At 37.3% G+C, this 20,945-nt stretch overlaps 1 protein-coding gene across 2 annotated transcripts in view; it reads left to right on the top strand.

Moving 5' to 3' along the window:
- The window catches only part of Kynu (kynureninase), a 118,790-nt gene that overhangs the window by 37,544 nt on the left and 60,301 nt on the right, over positions 1-20,945 (top strand). For both annotated transcript variants that reach the window (XM_075985304.1, XM_075985305.1), the window contains exons 4-8: positions 1,146-1,228; positions 11,857-11,918; positions 13,359-13,430; positions 14,940-15,014; positions 17,506-17,652. In XM_075985304.1, coding sequence (XP_075841419.1) covers positions 1,146-1,228; positions 11,857-11,918; positions 13,359-13,430; positions 14,940-15,014; positions 17,506-17,652 — 439 coding nt within the window. The remainder of the gene's footprint in view (positions 1-1,145; positions 1,229-11,856; positions 11,919-13,358; positions 13,431-14,939; positions 15,015-17,505; positions 17,653-20,945) is intronic.

Below are 20,945 nucleotides of genomic sequence, written 5' to 3'. Positions count from 1 at the left end.
GGCACGTGCAGTAATCTTATTTCCTAGTCTACAAGGCACCAAGCTAAGACCAACCCATTTCAGAGTTATGGAGAGCATGAGTAGTCAACAGCCCTCTAGAGGCTCCTTGTACAAATTCTTCTATTCCATCTCCTCCGCATTTTCATGTGTATTATTCTTCCTCATTTGATGGAAATTTCTTGATACTGAAGCACTGTTTTGTATTTCATGATTTCCTTTTAAAAAAAAAAGCTGCTAAGAAATTTGTTACAGTAATAAAATTGAGCTGGAATATGGAAGGTCAATATGTAGTAGAAGATAGGGACATGGAGTGTTGGTTATGTTGTTATTAAATTTTGCTATTTGTATAAAATATTATCACAAGTAAAGTTATTTTATGTATTTTTATCTTAATAGATTTTGACCTCCAAAAATAAGATAGTATATATATTTTTGTGTAGATACTGCTATACGCTCTAAGTGAATAAGTAGAGTGTCCCAACAGTCTTGAAAATTTCAAAATAAAGAAAAAATAGTATCTTAGGCTGGAAAATGTTTTAAAAAAATCAAATATCACATGAATAATTTTCCATCCACAACAGTAAAAAAATTATTAGCAATAAAACAATGATAATTCTTAATCATATAGTATCCAGGTACCACTTCTTGATTTTAAAAAAAGCTCGACTTTAACATGATTGGTTAAACCTGGCAAAGGCACGTGTGTTGGTTACCTGCCTTGTCACTGTGTCAGAATGAACTTTAAGAGGCCAAGACTGGTTATAAGTCATGGTTTGAGGATGCAGGCCATCATAGCAGGGAACACGAGACAGTGACTGCAGCTTTCATCTCCTGTGACAGGAACACCAGGCTGTTGGTCACATCTGGGCACATTAGGAAACAAAACAGGACTGGCCTGTGAACCTCAGTTTTACCCCTGAATTACCTTCTTCCTCCTGCTAAGCTCTGCCTCCTAAAGGTTCTATTACCTCCCAAAACAGGACCAGCAACTAAAAAACACGTGTTCTATTACGTGAGCCAGTGCAAGACATGTTACCTCTAGACTAAAACTTTACACACAGAAGTATCTTACTTGCTAATATTTGAAAACAAAATCTGCCATCACTACACAACTAAGAAATGTTTATGTCCCTTTTCAATTTCAGGGGAGCCTATGGTCATGATTTCGGAAAACGTCCTTGGATTACAGGGGATGAGACTATTGTAGGCCTTATGAAGGACATTGTGGGTAAGTACAAAACCAGTGAATATTTTTCCAAAAGAATTGTGAAGATATAATTTAGTTATTTTTGGGGTTTTTTTTTGGTTTTTTCTATACAGGGTTTCTCTGTAGCTTTGGTGCCCATCCCGGAACTAGCTCTTGTAGACCAGGCTGGCCTCCAGCTCCCAGAGATCCGCCTGCCTCTGCCTCCCAAGTGCTGGGATTAAAGGCGTGCGCCAGCACCGCCCATCCATAATTTAGTTCTAAAAGTAAAAACATCCTGATTATCTAAGTTAATAAAAAGAAAATGTACCTTCAATATTATTATCCAAAGGTTTTTATGAAGAATATAGTATCAGTATACAATGTACAAAAATAAATATCTGTTATTTTTAGCTCTTTCAAGTATCTATCTGTTTATTTAATTCTTTATTTTGTGTTACTGGGGATGGGTCCCAGTTCCTCACTCAAAATATCAAGTATTGTCCACTAAATTGCACCCAAACCTTGTAGGTCTGTGCTTGTTTTTAACACAGTCTTCCTCGGCAACCCAGGCTATCTCAGAATTCTTGCCTTGATCTCTTGTGTGCTGGGATTATAGGCTTGTCCAGCTTCTTGTATGCTTTGAAACCCCTATTTATCAAATTCTATAAGGAAAAGCACATTTTATTAATCTATAATCAAATAATTAAAATATAATGTTATTACATGATAAACATTATTTTTTTATTAATAAATACATTCAGTGTAAAGTACTAGAAGGACTGTTTCAGATTTAGACTCACCCAGGTGAAGAAACAAAGGAGATGTTGTGGTGGTCTTGAGTTTATGGCTAATAAGGCTGCATACTATGATCCCATCCTAAGCTTGACTAGCTTTACTAAGAAACAAATGGACAATGTTTTATTGGTGTATATGCGTGTGTATGCGTGCGTGCGTGGGCGTGTATGTATGTTAGAATAAAACTGATCCTCAGAAGCTCACAGATTTCAATGTTTGGTTCCTACCTGGTGGACTGTTAAAGAAGGTTTAGGAGGTGTGGCCTTATTGGAGTAAGTTTGATCTTATTAGAGAAGCTGTGTCTGGGAGGTGGTTTGAGGTTTCGAAAGCATATGCCAGGTCCCATCCCTCTCTGGCTTTTGCCAGGATGTAAGCTTTCAGTAACTGCTCCAGTACCTGTCTGCCACCATGATCCCTGCCAAGGTGGTCATGGACTCATCTTCTGAAACTGTAAGCAAGCCCCAGTTCAACGTTTTCCTTTGCATGTGCCTTGGTCATGACATTTCATCATAGCAATAGAATAGTAACTAAGTCTCTCTCTCTCTCTCTCTCTCTCTCTCTCTCTCTCTCTCTCTCTCTCTCTTGTGTGTGTGAGTGTGTGTGTGTGTGAGTGTGTGTGTGTGTGTGAGTGTGTGTGTGTGTGTAGATGTGTCTGCAGAGGCTAGAAGAGGCCTCAAGTCCCCTAGAGCTGGAGTTCCAGGCAGTTGTGAGCTATCCAACATGGGTACTGAGAATGCGTCCTAGGTATTTTGTAATGCCTTTAATTATGGAATCATCCATTCATCCCTGAAACTTTAACTGTAATATGATTGGTGATTGGTGCTATTTTGTGGCATAATAAGTTTCTGCAATTAAATTTTGTTTTCTATTGGTAGAATTCATGATATTTTAGATAGTAAATTAACTTTTTATTTCCTTGGCTTAAATATTTGGCATTGGGTGAAATTTATAACAACTTGTTACACTTTTCCAATGTTTGGATGCTATATGAAAACATTTGATGTACTTTTGAAAATATCCAGTTTTCAAGTGGTTTTGAAAATCTCACACCCTTATCAGAAAGCATAAAACCATCTTTATTTTTGTGTCATTTGTTTCGGGGCAAGTAATTTGATGATTCAATCACCATGGATGACAAGTAGAATTAGAGCAGAGAATTAAGACTCAAATGCAGAAAGGCTTGTGGCAAACCCCTAAAATGTAAAGTAATAAAATATCTTCTCAAAAAATAATGTATGGTTCTTTGTTAGAAATCCCAAGGCTGTAGTGAGGAAGAAATGAAGACAAAAAAGTCCCTGGGTTTTCTCCTGGCTACAAAACAAAATTAATATGCACATGACCACGAAAAACACAAGAAAGCCCAGTACTTATCACTGTGACTTGTGCTACCATAGCAACTAAGTTTTTAGTTGACCAAGTACCAGACATATGCATGGAAATACATTTAACCTGAATTATCACTCAGAAATTATTTAAGGAACTGGAAAAGATGCAAACTCTCAATGAACAAAATTGAAATCCAAAACTAATGATGTCCACGCTATTTGGAGAATCTATTAGCAGAATGACAATTGCTAATTACTTTTGTACCAATAAACAAAAACAAATAAAATGCGATAAATCAAATTTTTAATGGAAAAACAAACAAATGACAACCCTTTCATTACGTTGGTAATTATCTTTCACAGGTTTGGAAATTACTCAGTCAATCAAATGGGGGAGTCTGCATGAAGATAGGAATAAAAGAGATCAATTGAGAGACTGTATACACTGTATACAAATGACCCTCTTACCCTGTATTGTATGTGGCCTTCAGGAGCCTCCTATATCACACTGCTGGAGAAGACTGGGGGTTGGAAAGTAGGGGAAAACCAGACCCAATGAGAGGAATAGCATGCATGTCAGTCAGTCCAGGCTTACATAATAAAGTGCTCAAGATGGAGAAGCTTTAGAAGACACCTTTTTTTTTCTCTTTGATACCGACAGCCCTGATCTCAAAGCCAGCAGGCTCTCTTCCTAGCTTGCACAAGACCATTTCATATTTTCCCCCAGTGGCCTTTCTTTCCTGTGAGAAAGCTAGTCATACCCGATTAAGACCTTACCAATCCGGCCTCAATTATTCTTAATTAACACAGGGGATTGGGGCTTCACCATATGACCATGGGAAGACACATTTAACTTAAAACATATAAATGGAAGCATACTCTTCTTAGCAGCCAGAACTCACCAGGAGCCTGTGCCTTCTCTGTGCTTTTAACCTAAAAGGCTCAAAGAGGAGGCTGTTCTCCTGCCCAACAACTCAGTGGAACCACCTTACTATAGACTGCACCATATGTTTAATAATCATCTTCTACATTGTAAACTATGTCCATATGCTATCTGCTGCAAAATTTGTAACTCTGATAAAAAAGAAAAGGTGTGAGCAAAAGTAACCTTAATTCATTCCAATTTTATTGAGTTCCTAATAAGTGAATTTCTATTGGCTTAATGTGGAGGTGTAATGGAATCTGAATATTGAGTGCACACTGAAAATATCATCTCCGATGGCACAGAAAGATGACAAGAACCATATAAACAAATGTGCCTCTATAGACCAGAAGTAGAGCTGCTATGAAAGGGCTCAGAACTTTGCAAGTGCGGCTTTTGGGGCAGCAAAGGAAACAGCTCAGAGACTGAAATCTGCATTAAGAGCTTTTCACAAGACGCTGTAGTGTATGTGTGCAACCTGGATTCTGGGATCCGAAATCTAATAGCCCAGAATGCCAAAGGGCATACAAGCTCAGGAAGGCTAGAAGTACAGGATCTCTGGCTCCTCCGGGATGTTTTCTAGGATGAGCAATCTTGATCTGTTAGAAATCCCTGTGCATGACAAGGAAAGAAGCTCACAATCTCTACTATAGGTAGTAGTTCCGTTTCAGAAAACCATTTTTATTTGTTGAAATTTCTAACAGGTTAAAAAAAGAAAACCTACAAATAAAGGTTTATATTAATTCAACATGAGATTTGTGTTTCTTTAGTTGTAGAAAATGCATTGTGTGTGTCTCTCTCTCTCTTTGTGTAGTAATAATAGTTCTTTTTCAGATAATAATTCCATTCTAATCGTGTTACTTTGTGTCTAGTATTTATCATCCTCAAAATAATGGGGAGTTAGAATGTTTATATACAGGCTAGGAGAGTCATAAGATGATATTATTTGATGAGATTTATTTATAAAGCCAGCAAACTCTACATAATTTTCCTGTGACAATTTAAAAGTTTATAGGGCTATTGCAACTCATTAAATGCACAAGCATTTTGTTGCTCAATAAGTACATGCATGTCATGTTAATAAAGAAAATTTCAAAGCAGTTACCTTCTACTGTTATTAGTAAGGAAAGAAAGGGACTGTAGATGTCCAGCTTGCTTAGAAAAGAAAATTGTCCGACCATTTTTAAATTTGAAAAAGCTACATTAATTAACCTCTGCTTTGTGAAGCTTTATCTAGTTGGTAAATTACATAAAGTGTCATATAATTCATGTTCCAAAGCATTTCCAATCCTGAAAACCAGTCCCGACACTGAGACTATGTCCGCAGTCATTTGACTCAATTCTGACACCAGTGTCCCAGAGTTAGTTCCCATTCCATAGGTTCAGAGTTTCATCCCTCTCTGGTGCCCCGACTTGTGACATCTGCCATAGGTCCCTACTTGGAGATGACTATCTGTAGGTTGGCATTTTCACAATTAACTCTTTGGTTGTGATAACATGACAGCAATTTACAGAGCATGAGGTGCACTTTCCATATTCTAACCTGCTGATTTGAAAGGACCCAACCCAGCACAGCAGTAAGGAAGCTCAAGGCCACGTGAGAAGGTTGCCATGAAGCCTGTTCAAGTATATGATGCTCTCTGTGCTCCGTCTGCTCTAGGGCCTGGTGTGCAGTCACTGCCCAAACAAGAGGTAGTAGGTGAGATGACAAGGTCAACTATCTGGTCACATGATCTCTCCCGACTTCATCTAAGCCACAGCTGGGAGTAAAGAGACAAACATATCAGACATTTCTTCTTTTCTTTGAGAATTTTTATTTGGATGTTGTATTAATTATATTAGAGATATTTCAGTTTTCAATGTAAAAAGGCATATAAAAGATAATCATTCCTGACATATCAAAAGTCTATTTTGTATACCTGGAACTCAATAAAATATATAAATAATTTCCCAAAGCCTTAAATCGTATATAAAAATTATTATAGAGTTAAATAATTGTTTTTTCTGCTGTAGCTCATAATGTGTCCAGTGAAATAACCCTAGCATTGCTTTATTGTATACAGAATATAAATACATAATTTTTATAAAGACCAAAGGGACATTATCAACAAAGTCCAATTTGGTGACCTAATGAGCTTGTTGGGATTACTTTCACACGGGTGGTTGTATCAGTGACAGCCCACCACAGCAGAGGCAGTGGCTCACAAGTGTTGTGAGGAGCTGCGGGCGCTTCCCTGCTGACCCAGCTCCCGGCAGCCAGCTAGCTCTAGCTTATGCCCCGAAATAATTACATGGAAACTGTATTCTTTTAAACACTGCCTGGCACATTAGTTCCAGCCTTTTATTGGCTAGCTCTTACATATTGACCTAACCCATTTCTAATAATCTGTGTAGCCCACGAGGTGGCTTACCAGGGAAGATCTTAACCTGCGGCTGTCTGGAGTGGGAGAATCATGGCGACTCACTGACTCAGCTTCTTTCTCACGGCATTCTGTTCTGTTTACTCCACCTACCTAATTTTCTGTCCTATTAAAGGGCCAAGGCAGTTTCTTTATTTAACCAATGAAACAACAGATAGAAAGATGACCCTCCTCCATCACACAAGAGCTGAAACCTTGGAGTGCCTTGCACAGATCTCAGGTAGCAAGTATGCTCTCCTCAGTAATTCTTCCTGCCTATTAATTTTCAGGGGGAAGGCATTGGGTATCTGGTAAGTGGTAGGGACTTTTATGGCACCTATATGTTGCCTCATTAGGTCCTCAACTTTTTTTGAGTATTTCCCAAATTTGAAGGAACTTCCCTCAGGGATGGAATGTTTGAATTCAGAGGAAATTGTTGCAGGGACTTGGGAACTTAACTCAGTAACAGAGTGCTTGTCCAGCAAGATCTAGGCCCTGGGTTCAGTCACTAACCTCAGAAACAAGCAAACCAGGGGAATTGCTACACAACACCAGAGTAGGGATCCCTATGAGTTTAGGAAAGGAGTGTGGTTTTATCCATAGAAAAGAACCAAAGGAAAACCCAAGACAGAAAGGGGAGACAGACAATGGTAAACTTAGTTTCCTTTCAAGGAAGGACAGGGAGACACATTGCTTACATCAGGTGTCTGTGGGTTACCTGTCCTGTGAAGGAACTAAGGCACAGGGAAGGGTAGTGTGCCAATTAAATGTGGCCCATTTGGAACTCTGACTAACTCTCTGGTCCTGGTTTTTAAGGTTAGGTAAGAAATTGGTTTCTCTTGGCTGACTTGAAATGAGAAAGTGATTTTATTTTTGTTTCTGACCTTTTTTATTGGAAACACAATGTGAGGGTTTTGATTTAATCAATGGATTTATATTTTACAGTTTTTTATTGTGTTTGTCAAGGAAAAACCATACAGAATTTCCTTTTATCTTGGTTACAAAGTGGTTCTAAGAGGAAAAAAATATCCAAATTGAATGTAATAACTTCAAAATATTGTTTCTTCTATACATATTACATATTCTACTGCATTGTTCTCTCTCTCTCTCTCTCTCTCTCTCTCTCTCTCTCTCTCATGTGTGCATGCATGTGTGCATGCATGTGAGTGTGTACATATCCTCAGATGGAACTCAGGACCTTACCTACAGTAGACAAACACTCTATTACTTTTCCATGCTTCCAGATTTATTGCAAATTTTGTTATTCTTTATGCTGTATATTAAAAGCTTCGAACTGTCTCCAGAAGATGGTATGACTTAAAATCATAAAATAATGTAAAAAAATGAAGTGTAGCAAAAGTCATGTTACTTTTCATTGCTAACTATGTCATAAGCAGACAGAGTTGTCTTTTTCTGATCATTGTTGGATCTTCTAGTTACTTGAAAGCATAGTCTTTGAATGAGCATGAGACTCTTCAAAAGCAAGCAATAAAAGGACAGTGGTTGTTATTATGTATACACATTGGTATGTAGAGTGGACAGGAAGAGAAAGAGATCAAACAGCCATATTTATTCAGACATAAAAGAATTTAATTTTAGATATGAAGAAAACCTATTAATAAAACATTTTATATAGAGCCAACAATTCCACAGCACATGGAACATGGAGTAGCTTTCCCTTATAATTAATGTCATATTATCAAGATGCTAGAAATAGATGTGCTGGAGAAGATTATCAGTATCGTTATTAAGTCTACTTCCCCTGGATACATAAAGATCACCAAGGGCCAGATACAAGCATTTGATCTTTTTAAAATTTAAAATTAATCTATTTCCTTTCTGAAACTTGTGGTTGAGCATAAGAGGAGCAATGATCCATGGGTGAACTATTTCAACTCTCCCAGACCCTCTTCCATGCCCTGGCCATCTCCAGGGGCCCTAGGAATTTGTAACTAGACAAATTTCCTTGGGGCTTTGCCTAATTATAATCCTGACATCAAATGCACAATAGCATTTGCATCTGCTTAATAAAGAAGAGAAAGGATGATATGTCAGTATGAGTGGACTCTCTTACCAGACTGTAAGCAGCTTGGGGACTTGCTCTTCTCAGCTTGCTATACTTTGAAATTATTTTGAGATTAGAGAGACAAAGAAGGAAACTGGTTATGAACCTGGCTCTTCCATATTTGATTTATGGGGAATGTCTTACAAACGGTGCTTCCGAATATCATTCTGAACAACAGCAAAACCTTATTTGTGAGACTTTGAGCTAGTTCTATTTGAATATCAGTTTCCATCTTGATATAAAGATGGAAACCCATAATCAGTTCCTCATCTCGTTGCTAAGAAGGCTGTGTGAAATAACACAAGTTGCAGATTTCAAACTATTGGTGCACTTCCTGAACAGAGCCTGTGATGGTTCCTCTCACTTTAGACTCCAAGGAGCGGCCGTTGAGACAATTCTGAAATTAAAAAGCATCAGCACATAGTAATGGCCCCATAAATATTACCTTGCTAGAATTCAATGTGAGAAGACAGTGCTTGTATTTAGCTGCCAAAAGCAAGCAGGAAACACTCACATCTGATGAAGCAACTCCTATTCTGACATTTATCAAAGAAAAATCACAGGTGGTCCCCTAAGGGGAAGAGCCTTCCAAGTTTTAAGCTTTCAGGAAGCTTCTAAAAAACTGTGTTCTGAATAATTTTAGGTCATGATGTTTCCTTATTAATTCAAAGAAGGCTCTTAGGACAGGAAGGGGAACAAGGAGAGGCAACTTGAAAGAGTTTCATTTAACATTAACAATTTATCTCTTAGATAATATTGAGATATTGTGGGAGAACATTTTTGCAGAGGTACAACTTGAACCCATGAGGTCAATTAGGTAAACTTCCTTTTGAAAATAAAGTAAAAATTAGTTCAGTTGGCATTGCTGTGATGTTAAGAATAAATTATTCTTAAGTGCCTCTAGTTATACTCACAGTAAACATTTCTGTTAGTGTTTCAAGACTTTAATTCTAGCATGCCTCCTGGGTGTACCTGAGTATGCACATTTGCAACTTAAATAAATGGATCCTGTCTTTGGGCAGGGCTCAGCAGTAGGTTAGGGTGGCATTCAGTGAAGTGCTCTGGTGAATTTCATATGCAGTACTCAGTGTTGGGATAATTATGTGAGAATAAGTAATCATTCAAAGTAGTGAGGGACTGTTGGCAAAGAATTGGTTAAAGAATGAGGATGCCCTTGGAAGTGAGGGAGAAATGCCATGGGAAAGCCAGGATTGGTTCAGAACAGTGCATCTGGGGTGGCTATGTTTGTGGTGTCAGAACTGGCCCATGCCAGAAATATTTTAGGTCCAATAAAAAGATTATGTAGCATGTGACAGACCCAATTTCCCAGAACATGGTAGTCTTTTTTTTTCTTTTTTTCTTTTTTCATCTAGTAACTGATGGAAAGAAGTCTTAATCAATATGTAGTGCTTAAGCAAAATTAATGTCTGGGTTTCTACATAAAAGCTCTTCAGTCTTTTCCGTTTCTTTGTTTTCTTCTAACAACTACTGTGTTTTCTTATCATTTTTATTTGTTTTTAAATGCTTTCCCCCATTAATTCTGTTTTCTTGCAGTATTGTTTTCTTTCTTTACTCCTTCTGTTTTCTGCATCAAGCTTTTTAAAAAATGGTTTTCACAATAAATACTTATAAATAACAGAGAATCAAGCTGTTAGATAGGGTTTTATCTCAGAAGCAACAGTAAAAATAAGTTATACTGCAGTATAGAGAAACAGCTAGAATAGAGCTGTTCAAAAGGTATGTTATATGTAGGAGAAGACGCATACCATTATATGTGATATAAGCATACTATGTCCATTTACCCTGTAGAGGCATGTAGATGGAGATTTATTTTTATGGCCGCTTGGCTTCAAACCTAATTCTCCTTAAGATGACCAGGCATGTTTTTAATGCCCACCACCTCTTCACCAATTGTACAACAAAAAAAGAAATCCAGATAGCAAATACAAGTAGCCTCTGACCAAAGGAAAATAGAGGTTCCTCCTTGAATAGCTATATTGATTAAGAATTCATTAGTTACACACTCATTTCCAGTGGCCTCACTTCAAGTCAACTTACACTAGAAATTATTGGACTTATTATCACATTGACTTCTGTGTTTCTAAAGGGAACTCTACAAGAGTTCTATATCTGTGAATAAACAGTGTATGACAAGAATTATATATTTTCCTCACTCAGGATAGTGTTTTCAATTTCTGTCCATTTGTGGAAACCCTGATGGCTCTTTGGGCTAACGAGGGAGGGGGACTTGACTGGGGGAGGGGGAGGGAAATGGGAGGCAGTGGCGGGGAGGAGGCAGAAATCTTTAATAAATAATTAATAAATTAATAAATAATAAAAAGAATTATATATTTTCTCTAACAACTTTATTAATTCTTTGATGATCATTTTTTCGGTATTGGTGAAGAAATCATTCTTCTTAAATAGGTCTAGTTTTCTGGAAAGTTGAACCACAGAAGGTGTGAAGTATTCCTGGGTTGTCAAATCCCAAGTGTAGGCTCTGTCTCCCATCTACTTCCAGTTCTCCATCCTTGGGAGTCAGGTCCCATGGTGTGTAGGTAATAAATATCTGAATTTTGCATATGCTTTCATTAGACAGTACACATTTCTATTCTCTTTTCATCCCTATGGATGGGCAAATATTTAAGGTATGGCATTTTGTCATGCAGCTCTTTTCTCTTGACAAACATGACCAATCTCATTGTAGTAACAGTGAGATATGTTTGGCAGAGTTGACTTCTGTTACTAAAGGTGAGCTTTAGTTTGATGTCAGGAATGACCAACGTTAAATATATGATTAATCCTAATATCATTTTAAGTTTGTTTTCAAAACTTACACACATAAAAAGTACTCTTCAGGAAACTTTGCAAATTAATAATATGATAAACCACTGTCAGAGAAAATGATTATTAATTTGCCTTTCTTATTCATAACATCAAAAGAGGGGGCTGATTTTTTAACTGTATACATGTATGTATCCATTTATATAATTTGGTAAGTGGGGAAGATGGGGACCCCCCATTTTCATAATGACACATCAATATACTATTGTCTCTAATAACATTGATATGCTCAAGTAAAGCGCCAGGCTTATTTTCCAACTACATTCCAAACCAACAAGAAAAGCCTCAAATATGATGCATCTTTGATGATTATTTTCCAGGAGCCCATGAGAAAGAAATAGTTCTAATGAATGCTTTGACTGTTAATTTACATCTCCTACTGGTAAGATTTCTTTAACATCTGTGTTTTGAGTTCTCTCATTTACAAAATATGAAATGTTTCTATTTTAAATTCATAAGTAAGTCTCCAATGGTTTATTTATTAATGTGTGAGATGGTCTATATTTTCACCAAAATATTCTAGACCATGATCTCATGGTTCCTTCTCAATCGTGAAAGAGTTATTTCTTACAAAGAGCTTTAGAGTAATGAGTTCTCTAGAGAAGAGAGGAAAATTGTAATAGCACTTAAAAGAGAAAGTTGCTCAGTGAGGACCCTCACTAGCTAGCTCAGAGCCTCTCAGAAAGGATGACTCCCTATGATGAAAAAAAAAAAAACAAGCTAGTTGTTTCTAACATCAAAGTAAAGCACATCTTTGGTAGATGAAGTCAACTCTGCCAAATATGTCTCACCGTTATCACAGTGTGACTGGTCATAATTATCAAAACAAAAGAGTTGCATGACAAACCATCACGGATTAAGTGCCTTAGGGGTTTATTCATACAGAGAGAGAGAGAGAGAGAGAGAGAGACAGAGAGAGAGAGAGAGAGAGAGAGAGAGAGACAGAGAGAGAGAGAGAGGCAAAATAAATGTTACATTCTGATGAAAACATGTAAGTATGTTTTCGAATCATGTCTAAAAGTTCATACATCCTTACTTTTGACTTCCAGCTAATTACTTAGTGTCTCTTTAATGTTAATCAAGGTTCTCAGTGTCTCTCAGAAATAGTGTTTCCCTTTGTAATAATGAAGACAACAATGTCTTCCTCATAGATGTACAGAACTCAATGAGGTAACATGTGAAAATTAATTTAGCACCCTGGACCATAAGGAGCATACTGTTAAAACATATTGTCATCTGTATTAGAATCTGTGCCAAGCTTATTGTTCAGGGACTTCATGGAGAAATGAAAGGGCCAGTGAACCAGTAATGTGCTTATGGCTGGTGCCTCTAAGATGGACAGGGGTAGCCTGTGGGGGCAGAGGCGTGCTTGGCTGGACCTAATCCAACATGCCAGAAAGCAAACCTCCAGACAAGAGGGAACAGTGATAAAGGGAACCAAATTGGCAGTGTAAGATATGTAAATAAGACACGCATAGAACAAGCTATTTCAGCCTCACGCTAGAGAAATTACCTTTAAATGCTTAAGAAGATAAATTTTCAATTAACATTTAGGTAAAGCCTTAGAATATGTTTTTATCTGGTTCACATTTTCCTCTGAGTTTGCTTTCCATTGATAAGTGTAATGAGACAATATCTCCCCCATGTCCATAACTCATTGAAAACTAGGCTAATTGGAAAGGAACCCCTGTCAGATACCTTAGATGTTTAATTAATTAATGTCTTTAGAATGTTGGAGTTTACAAAATGAAAATGTGGAATAAAAGAACAAATGAGTAAATTGTGCACTAATGCTTCTCAATAACTCTCTCTCTCATTGCAGTTATCATTCTTTAAACCCACACCAAAGCGGCACAAGATTCTTCTAGAAGCCAAAGCCTTCCCTTCTGATCATGTAAGAATTTCTTCAAATTATATTTATGTTCTTTCTACTCTTCCTAGCAGGACATATCATTTTCCAGACTTGAATGTTTATTCTCTAGTCATTTCCAAGTAAGCAGACTAAAAAAGATCTGTCAAGTGCTTTTGATTTACAGTATTTTTCCAGATAGTCGATTTATTTCTTTCGTTCAAGCAAAACATGTGTTCTGGGTGGAAAGGACTGAATGGGGACATTGATTTATTAGTCTTTTTAAAGATGTTGAGCAAATCGTTCCCTAAATCAAGTGTGGTTATAAATGTTTTATTAATTCCTGTTAGTGTTTTATTTCATAAAATCAAATCAATACAAACTCCACTGCTTAACCCTTTAGCAATGTTGAGTTGTCATATGAACTTGTATTAGAATCTCTTTTGTCATAGTATGCTAGCAACAGTTATTGATTTCTTTCCATGGAAAAAATATTAAAGGGTGAGTTGGTGCAGGGAGATGGTTAAGTCTTAAAGAGATTGCTGCACAGGCAAAAGGACCTAAACTGGGATATCTACCACTCACGAAAAAGGCTGACTATGGCTGTGTGGGCCTGCAGTCCCAGAGCAGGAGACGAAAGAGACAGGAGGATGTCTGAGGCTTGCTGGATCCCCTGTCTATCTTGCCAAAACATCCAGTTTCAATGAGAGACCCTGCCTCAAAAAAACTAGGTAGAGAATGATCAGGAAAGTTACATTGGCATTGACCAACGGTTCTTATAAGTGCATCTGAACACACACAGGAAAATGTACATATCAATACATCCCAAACAGAGAAAAGATTAAAGGATTTCTTGTAGCTCACTTAATCAAATAAGAAATCAAGGTTTCAGTGAGACAATCCTCTCGTTCGTGTTGATTTGAAGCTGTCTGGTAATGGTTCTTCCAGATCCATACACAGATGAAACCTTTTCATTTAGATTTAAAGAAACTTCACTTCAGTCTTTTTGTTATTCTATTATACTACACTTTGTAATTTTAAAGCATGGAATCTATTAAGCCAACAAATGGTTATTTTGGGAAAAAAAAAAAGATTAAGACCTTGCTACCTTGAAGAGAATCCCAGTTCCTCTTAGTCATTTGGCCTCGTTCATATCTTCTTTTCTCCCTGAAGTTTCCATGTGATTTGTCTCTGCTACCTGACTCTTCCTATGGTGAGCTGCTAGTGTATCCTCACTCAAGCCCAGCCCTTCAAACTCCCCTCCCAGTTGTGAGTTGCACTACATGAATTTCACTGTAGCATCTCCTTATATCCAACAGTTAGTCTGCACTTGTGATCACCTTTAGTATATGATACTTCAACAAATGCCCCAATTCCTCCTCCCGTACGTTAAGAAGGACCTCTCTGATGTAGCCATTCACTTTACCTTTGACATGTGGTTTAACAGAATGATATGGTTTCATTGTTATTTTATTATTTGTTTTAGAGGAGCTTTGTTCATGGACTGCTATGCTTTGAACTTAATTTATTGAATACGATTGCTTTCTTTTTCAGTACGCTATTGAGTCACAGATTCAACTGCATGGACTTGATGTCGAGAAAAGCATGAGGATGATAAAGCCAAGAGAGGTATCTGAGAAAGAGATACATGTCCATTATCTTTCTACTTAGTGTCCATTGATTTTCCTCCATTTTCCTCAGACATTTATTATCTGCAAGGCTTTGATGTAACTTCCAAGAAAGCAAAAGAGACCTCTGTATTTGTTACTAGTAGACCCTTTTGTTTAAAGTTAAAAAAAAAACAAATGGGAAGTATATTTATTTTTATTTTCAAGGTACATGGCAAGAATTTTTTCTTTTAATATCAATGAAGTCTATAGTGGTCAAGCAGGTGAGAAAGGGATGTATAACTGGGTGTGCCACTTTAAACTTCAAATATAGTTGCTGGTGGATTATAATAATTATAATTATAGTTATCATTATGATTAAAGACTAGAGGTCACTGTGAAATTGTATGGAGACTGTCTCTCATGTTCTTTTTCAAAGTATCTTTTTTTTCCTTATACCGAAGATATAATAAATTTTCTAAAGCCAATAAGTTGGAGGGTCTTGGAAAACAGTGTATGTAGTAACCAACATGCAGCATCAATGATATAAGAGATTCTCACATCTGTAAGATATATCTGTTTCCACATGTTATATAAATGGGTAGTTTCCAACATAAATGAATATAGCACCCAGGAACCAAGATTCAGAGTTACACATGACCAGCATTTTATTTTCTGGGTTCGTTCTAACCAGGTATGTACATTACCAGATAGCTTCAAATCAACACTAAAGAGAGGTTTGTCTCACTGAAACCTTGATTTCTTATTTGATTCATGGTGACCCTTTAGACAGATGAATTCCACATTAGTTTCTGTTGTAAGCTACCACATTGGGCTGCCATGTCGTAAGCCGCCTTTTTGAGGTGACTTCTGCCATGATCCTAGTCACAGTAGTGGGTTAGTATGTCCTAAGGTAGGGACATCAGGATTAAAAGTGTTAGGTAGGAGGAACAGAGATAAGAAATAATCACAGAGACATAGGATAGTATCAGCAGCAATTACTGAATGCTGAGTTCTAGGGTTCGGAGCCCTGAGGTCTGAGTCTGCCAGTTTTTAATTTTCCATAAAAGTACAATGTGGGGAGGGGGAGGAAGGCAAAAGACTGCTTTAACATGATACAGAGGACAACTAAAACAGTTACTTGCTTCATTACTTTGAGACAACAAGCCATTAATTGATGAGAAAAGGATTCTGTTATTTAGGCAGTGAACCCACCCTAGACCAAGTATCCTGAAGGAAACCACTTCCTATATCAAACTTCCTAATTCAGAAGGAGCAGAAGTATGCTTGAATTCTCTGACCTTTGGTCAGGGTGGACCGTATCTAACTGTATGGGCCATCTTAATGTCCAAAAGACCAAGTAACCACACACTAGGTCATGATATGTAGTGAGAGTTTTTGTCAACAACATTGAGCAAGCTAAAACTCTCTGACTTTCAGACAAAGTGGAATAGGTTCACAATTTGAGGCCTCCACAAGTTTCTAAAACATTCTCCTTAGTTATTCTCAAACTGATTAATATATATATATTAATATATATATAGTGTATTTCTAATAAAACAGATTTCAATATCAATGTTTTTACTATTTGGTATATAGGACTCTTCTAATAAAAACTGCACAGAGACACACATACACACATACACATGCATACACACCTACCTGTCCATACAAGGCTTCTAACGTGGAACTTTGGCCAATAACAAGAAATTTAACAACTTACATAGAAGGATAATAAAAGATTATTAAAATGGCTTTCTATATGATATTAAGGCATTAAGTATGCACTAGCCCAAAATTTTGTCATGTTTGGTACAAGAGAGGATTTGTGGAGAGTTAGATGTACCTTAAACTTTGCTCACCGCTACACAGATGCTTCACGCTTCTCTGATTTCTTACAGCTTCAGTTACCTTTGCAGGACTGAATCTCACATCACTGACAATTTTCAATAATTAGTTGTGGTGAGGTTAGAGAAACTTTGTCCTTGATAATTTGTTTGGATTTGTTTTCTTCATGTTTGTCTTTATCTTTACATTAGCTTGGAAATGATTAAATTTTTAAAGTAATTGAAATGTCGATTGGGCCAAACCTAGCTGAAAGATGCCTACAGGAGTTTTCAGGGGGGAAAAGTACCACTGACTTGCTGAGTGCAATATGAATCTCCAGCTTTGCTATAGGGCATTTCTTGGGACTTCATGCTTCCTTTATTGGATAAAGATGGCTGGAAAACAATTCATGGGTTTGTAAATAGTGAAGAATTGAAAACTGAGGTACAAAGGAGCTAACAAGATTGTGCAGAGTGGCACTTAAATGAAACCTCTTTAGTGTTTCATTTTTTATTTCTCTGTAGCCAAATGTATCCTAGCGCTGCTCTTTTGCCAGATTTCTGAAGATCATTGGCATGGGGTAGCATAATCACCTTCCATTGCTGTATGTAGAAAAGACATTTGTGGATGTAGAGTGAAATGCTCATGACTGTCATACTGTGTAACTTGCACTGAATCTGGCGTAGGGGGAAGAGACCTTAAGGATGGAGGACATACTGCAAGTAATCGAGGAGGAAGGAGACTCTATTGCAGTGATCCTGTTCAGTGGTGTGCAGTTCTACACTGGGCAGCTTTTCAACATGCCTGCCATTACAAAAGCTGGACAAGCAAAGGTAGATCTCTCTTCTCTCCTTGTCAACCCCCCCAGGGGGCCCTCTGCTCGAGAGTGGCCTACCTGCATTATCTTATGTATGTTTTAAATTATTCTAGGAATCCTTTCTTTACTGAGAAGATTTGAATTTTAGATATTATTACTTCTATTGTTATGATTATTGTGTTTCAAGCTATGTGTGCATGGCATCAAGGAAAAACCCTTATTCAAAATAACATCATCTTCATGGGGGCCTCTAGGGTCCAGAATGAGCACATTTTGCATACATGATGTGACTCTTCAGACTGCAAAAGGGGTCTTCAGGACATGCGAGGACTGTTAAAAAGCCCACGTCTGCACATTGTCTTACTGTAACTTGTTCTAAATGTAAACCAGCTCTTACTTAAAGCTAGTTACTTCTAGATAGGGAAATACGGGCTCTATTAGTATCTCATGTGGAGCTATCAGTAGGATGAGTTTTCCTCAAGTGACTTTAAGGATCCTATTTTATCTGGCTAACAATCATTTAGCTTTATACCACTGTCTGTAGCAAAGGTGTTTATTACCCCTGTATACTACTAATTCAAAATTAAGTTATTTGTATTTGTATGTCATGACTTTATGTATATAAGTCAGTGATTTAAGAATTATTTCATTAATTTTGGCCTATAAGAAAGAAATCAACTGGGAGAAAAATTCAATAATCATAACTCATATTCAAAATCCTAAGTAGCTTTTCTGTTTGATTATGCAATCAAGCCTTGTATTAAGAAAGGTGACAATTGAGTTTTATTCTGAACATTAATAAGTTATAGGATTACTATATATGTGTGATCCAGCTAATATATGCAGTTATTGAGGCTAATGAACGGAACTAATGAAAAGAAATTTAGTACCGTTTTCAATGGTCTCCAGGAATTTCCAACCAGGACTTCCAGCTGATTTGATGGATCACTGTGAAAGTGGTGCTTTACAAAAGATATAAAGATAATGCCTTCTTAATTTAGATATTAAATCTTAAGCACCAAAATAAAGGGAGGCCAATAAAACTTGTGTTTTAAAGTGTTCTGCAAGTCATCAGCAGCCATGCTCCCTTCATAGGCAAGCATGTCTCATTAACCTTCATAGAAATGAGGCGAGGGACAGAGAAGGACCATGAGCTTGGCCATTGGACAGTCCAGTTTGTAGTTACTGGCTGGGTCATGGCCGTGTTATCTGATTCCCAGAAATTTACTTGACTTCTCTGGGCAGCATCTACCTCGTGTACTGAGAGTTAAGAACGTAGTATCTGAAGGATGTTGTGGTTGCCTCATGTTCTGCTATTAAGCATTAGTCCCTCCCCACTTCTACTCTCTTCCTTGAATATGAAAATCTGGGAGTCTCTCAGATGTGGGCTTTATTTCCCATTAAAGATTTAAATGAGGGAGTTAGAGAGATGGTTTCATGATTAAGAACATTTGCTGTTATTGCACAAGATCAAGTTTTGGTTCCCAGTATCCACGTGGCCACTTAAAACATTTGCACCTGCAATCCGGGGCATTCTTCATTTAGTCTCCGAGCCACCAATCCCAGGCATCCAATGGCTTTTGTTTAGACTCCAGGCCACCAATCCCAGGCATCCAGTGCCTTCGTTTAACCCCCGAGCCACCAGGCACACTTGAAGCTCAAATACATACATACAGGAAAATACTCACATGTTTAGCCTCCGAGTCGCCAGGTGTACATGAAGCACATATACAGGCAAAATGCTCACATATTCAAAATAGAGATAAAATAGGAGACTCTTAAAAATAAGTGTGTTTATTAGATTTTCTATTCAATTCTTGTGAAGGGATTTAGTGGCTGAAACCAGTCTCTAAGTATGCCACAGGCTTTCATTCATTTAACATGTCTATCGAGTCAAATTCTCATGGTACATTCAGTCAAACAAATGAAGGGAAAAATGAGCAGTTCCAATCTAAACGGAATGATGCCATGGGACTGAACGAGTGATATGACTGACTTGGATCTACCCATTATCAAATTTATTTTAACAAATGTTTACCCTCTTGCTATATAATTGCTTTCGTTCTCAACTGGAGTTGAAAAAAATTAGGCTAATTTAAAATTAGACTTATGTAACTCTCCTGTGTGGTCTGTGACTATAAAGCTGAAGAAAAAGACAGGGAGAAAATTAAAGGTGTCAATCAAGAAATAAATTGACAATTGTAAGGGGGAAGGGGACTTAAAATTATCAACGTTAAGACTGAAGAAACAAGGTAAAAGAGAGGGAAGTTTCTGGAAATGGAGCATGATAGCAGCCAAAAATGACAATGAATAGAGCAATGAAAATCAATGAGTCGGCTATGAAGTACAAACTTCAACATCCTTGAAGTAAAATTTACAAAGTTTGTAGTAGGGAAGTAGATATGCAAATTTTGAAAAATAGTTTAAAAATGCGTCTATCCCAACAACATCACAAATCATAAGTAGCTGGAGTTATTTTGCATCTGAAATTAATTTAAAAATCATCGTATAGCTCTCCAGGTCCTTTTAAGCAACCATACTGTTGAGGTATTAAGGCTGTACTTTCCTCGTCATTTCTAGAAGACACTTTCTCACAGTAGATTTGCTGGTCCTCTTGCTCGTTATGGTCATTTACACTTTCATACGCAGTGTTCCCTGAGTTTTGGGTGAAAGAATTGTGTTGGGGCAGTTGGTGCCCGGCACCCTATGCTTACTTGTTTTCTGCTTTTCAATAGGCTTGCTAACAAGGAAGGCTAAAATTGTAAGGGACCCAAATGTAGACAAAGAACGATAGGCAACTAAAAACTGCTGCGAGTAGGAGCAACATTGTTCCTCAGGGATAAACCCTCCAGCTGATTCTACCAAGTGGTCAGCCCTGAAATCATATGCCATAAAAAAATAAACAAATTGAGTATGCTGTGTTTATATATTTATGGGTATGTATATGTGTGTGTACATGCTCAAATACACACACATACACACACACATGTGCACACTAATCCCATTTATAAGGGAGAAACCCTTGTACCTTAATTACTATCCGATGCCCCCATTCTTAATGCCACCATTATTTAACAACTAGGTAGTATTTAACAAGTTGATAGTATTTAACACTGTGTGAATGGGGAGGGATACACCAATATTTAGAGGATAGACCTTCCCATCCCAAATTCTGTCAATTTTACAAATATAAGCTACTTCCTCCAGTTTGGCACTTTATAGAAATATGAATTTTGTGCAAATATAGACATGTTGTACCTGGCTTGTTCCTAGGTTGTGATGCTAATTCATCCATGCCATATTTAGCAA

This window comes from Microtus pennsylvanicus, chromosome 9, assembly GCF_037038515.1.
Source record: "Microtus pennsylvanicus isolate mMicPen1 chromosome 9, mMicPen1.hap1, whole genome shotgun sequence".
Classification (NCBI taxonomy): domain Eukaryota; kingdom Metazoa; phylum Chordata; class Mammalia; order Rodentia; family Cricetidae; genus Microtus; species Microtus pennsylvanicus.
This window is presented reverse-complemented; position numbering and strand designations above follow the sequence as displayed.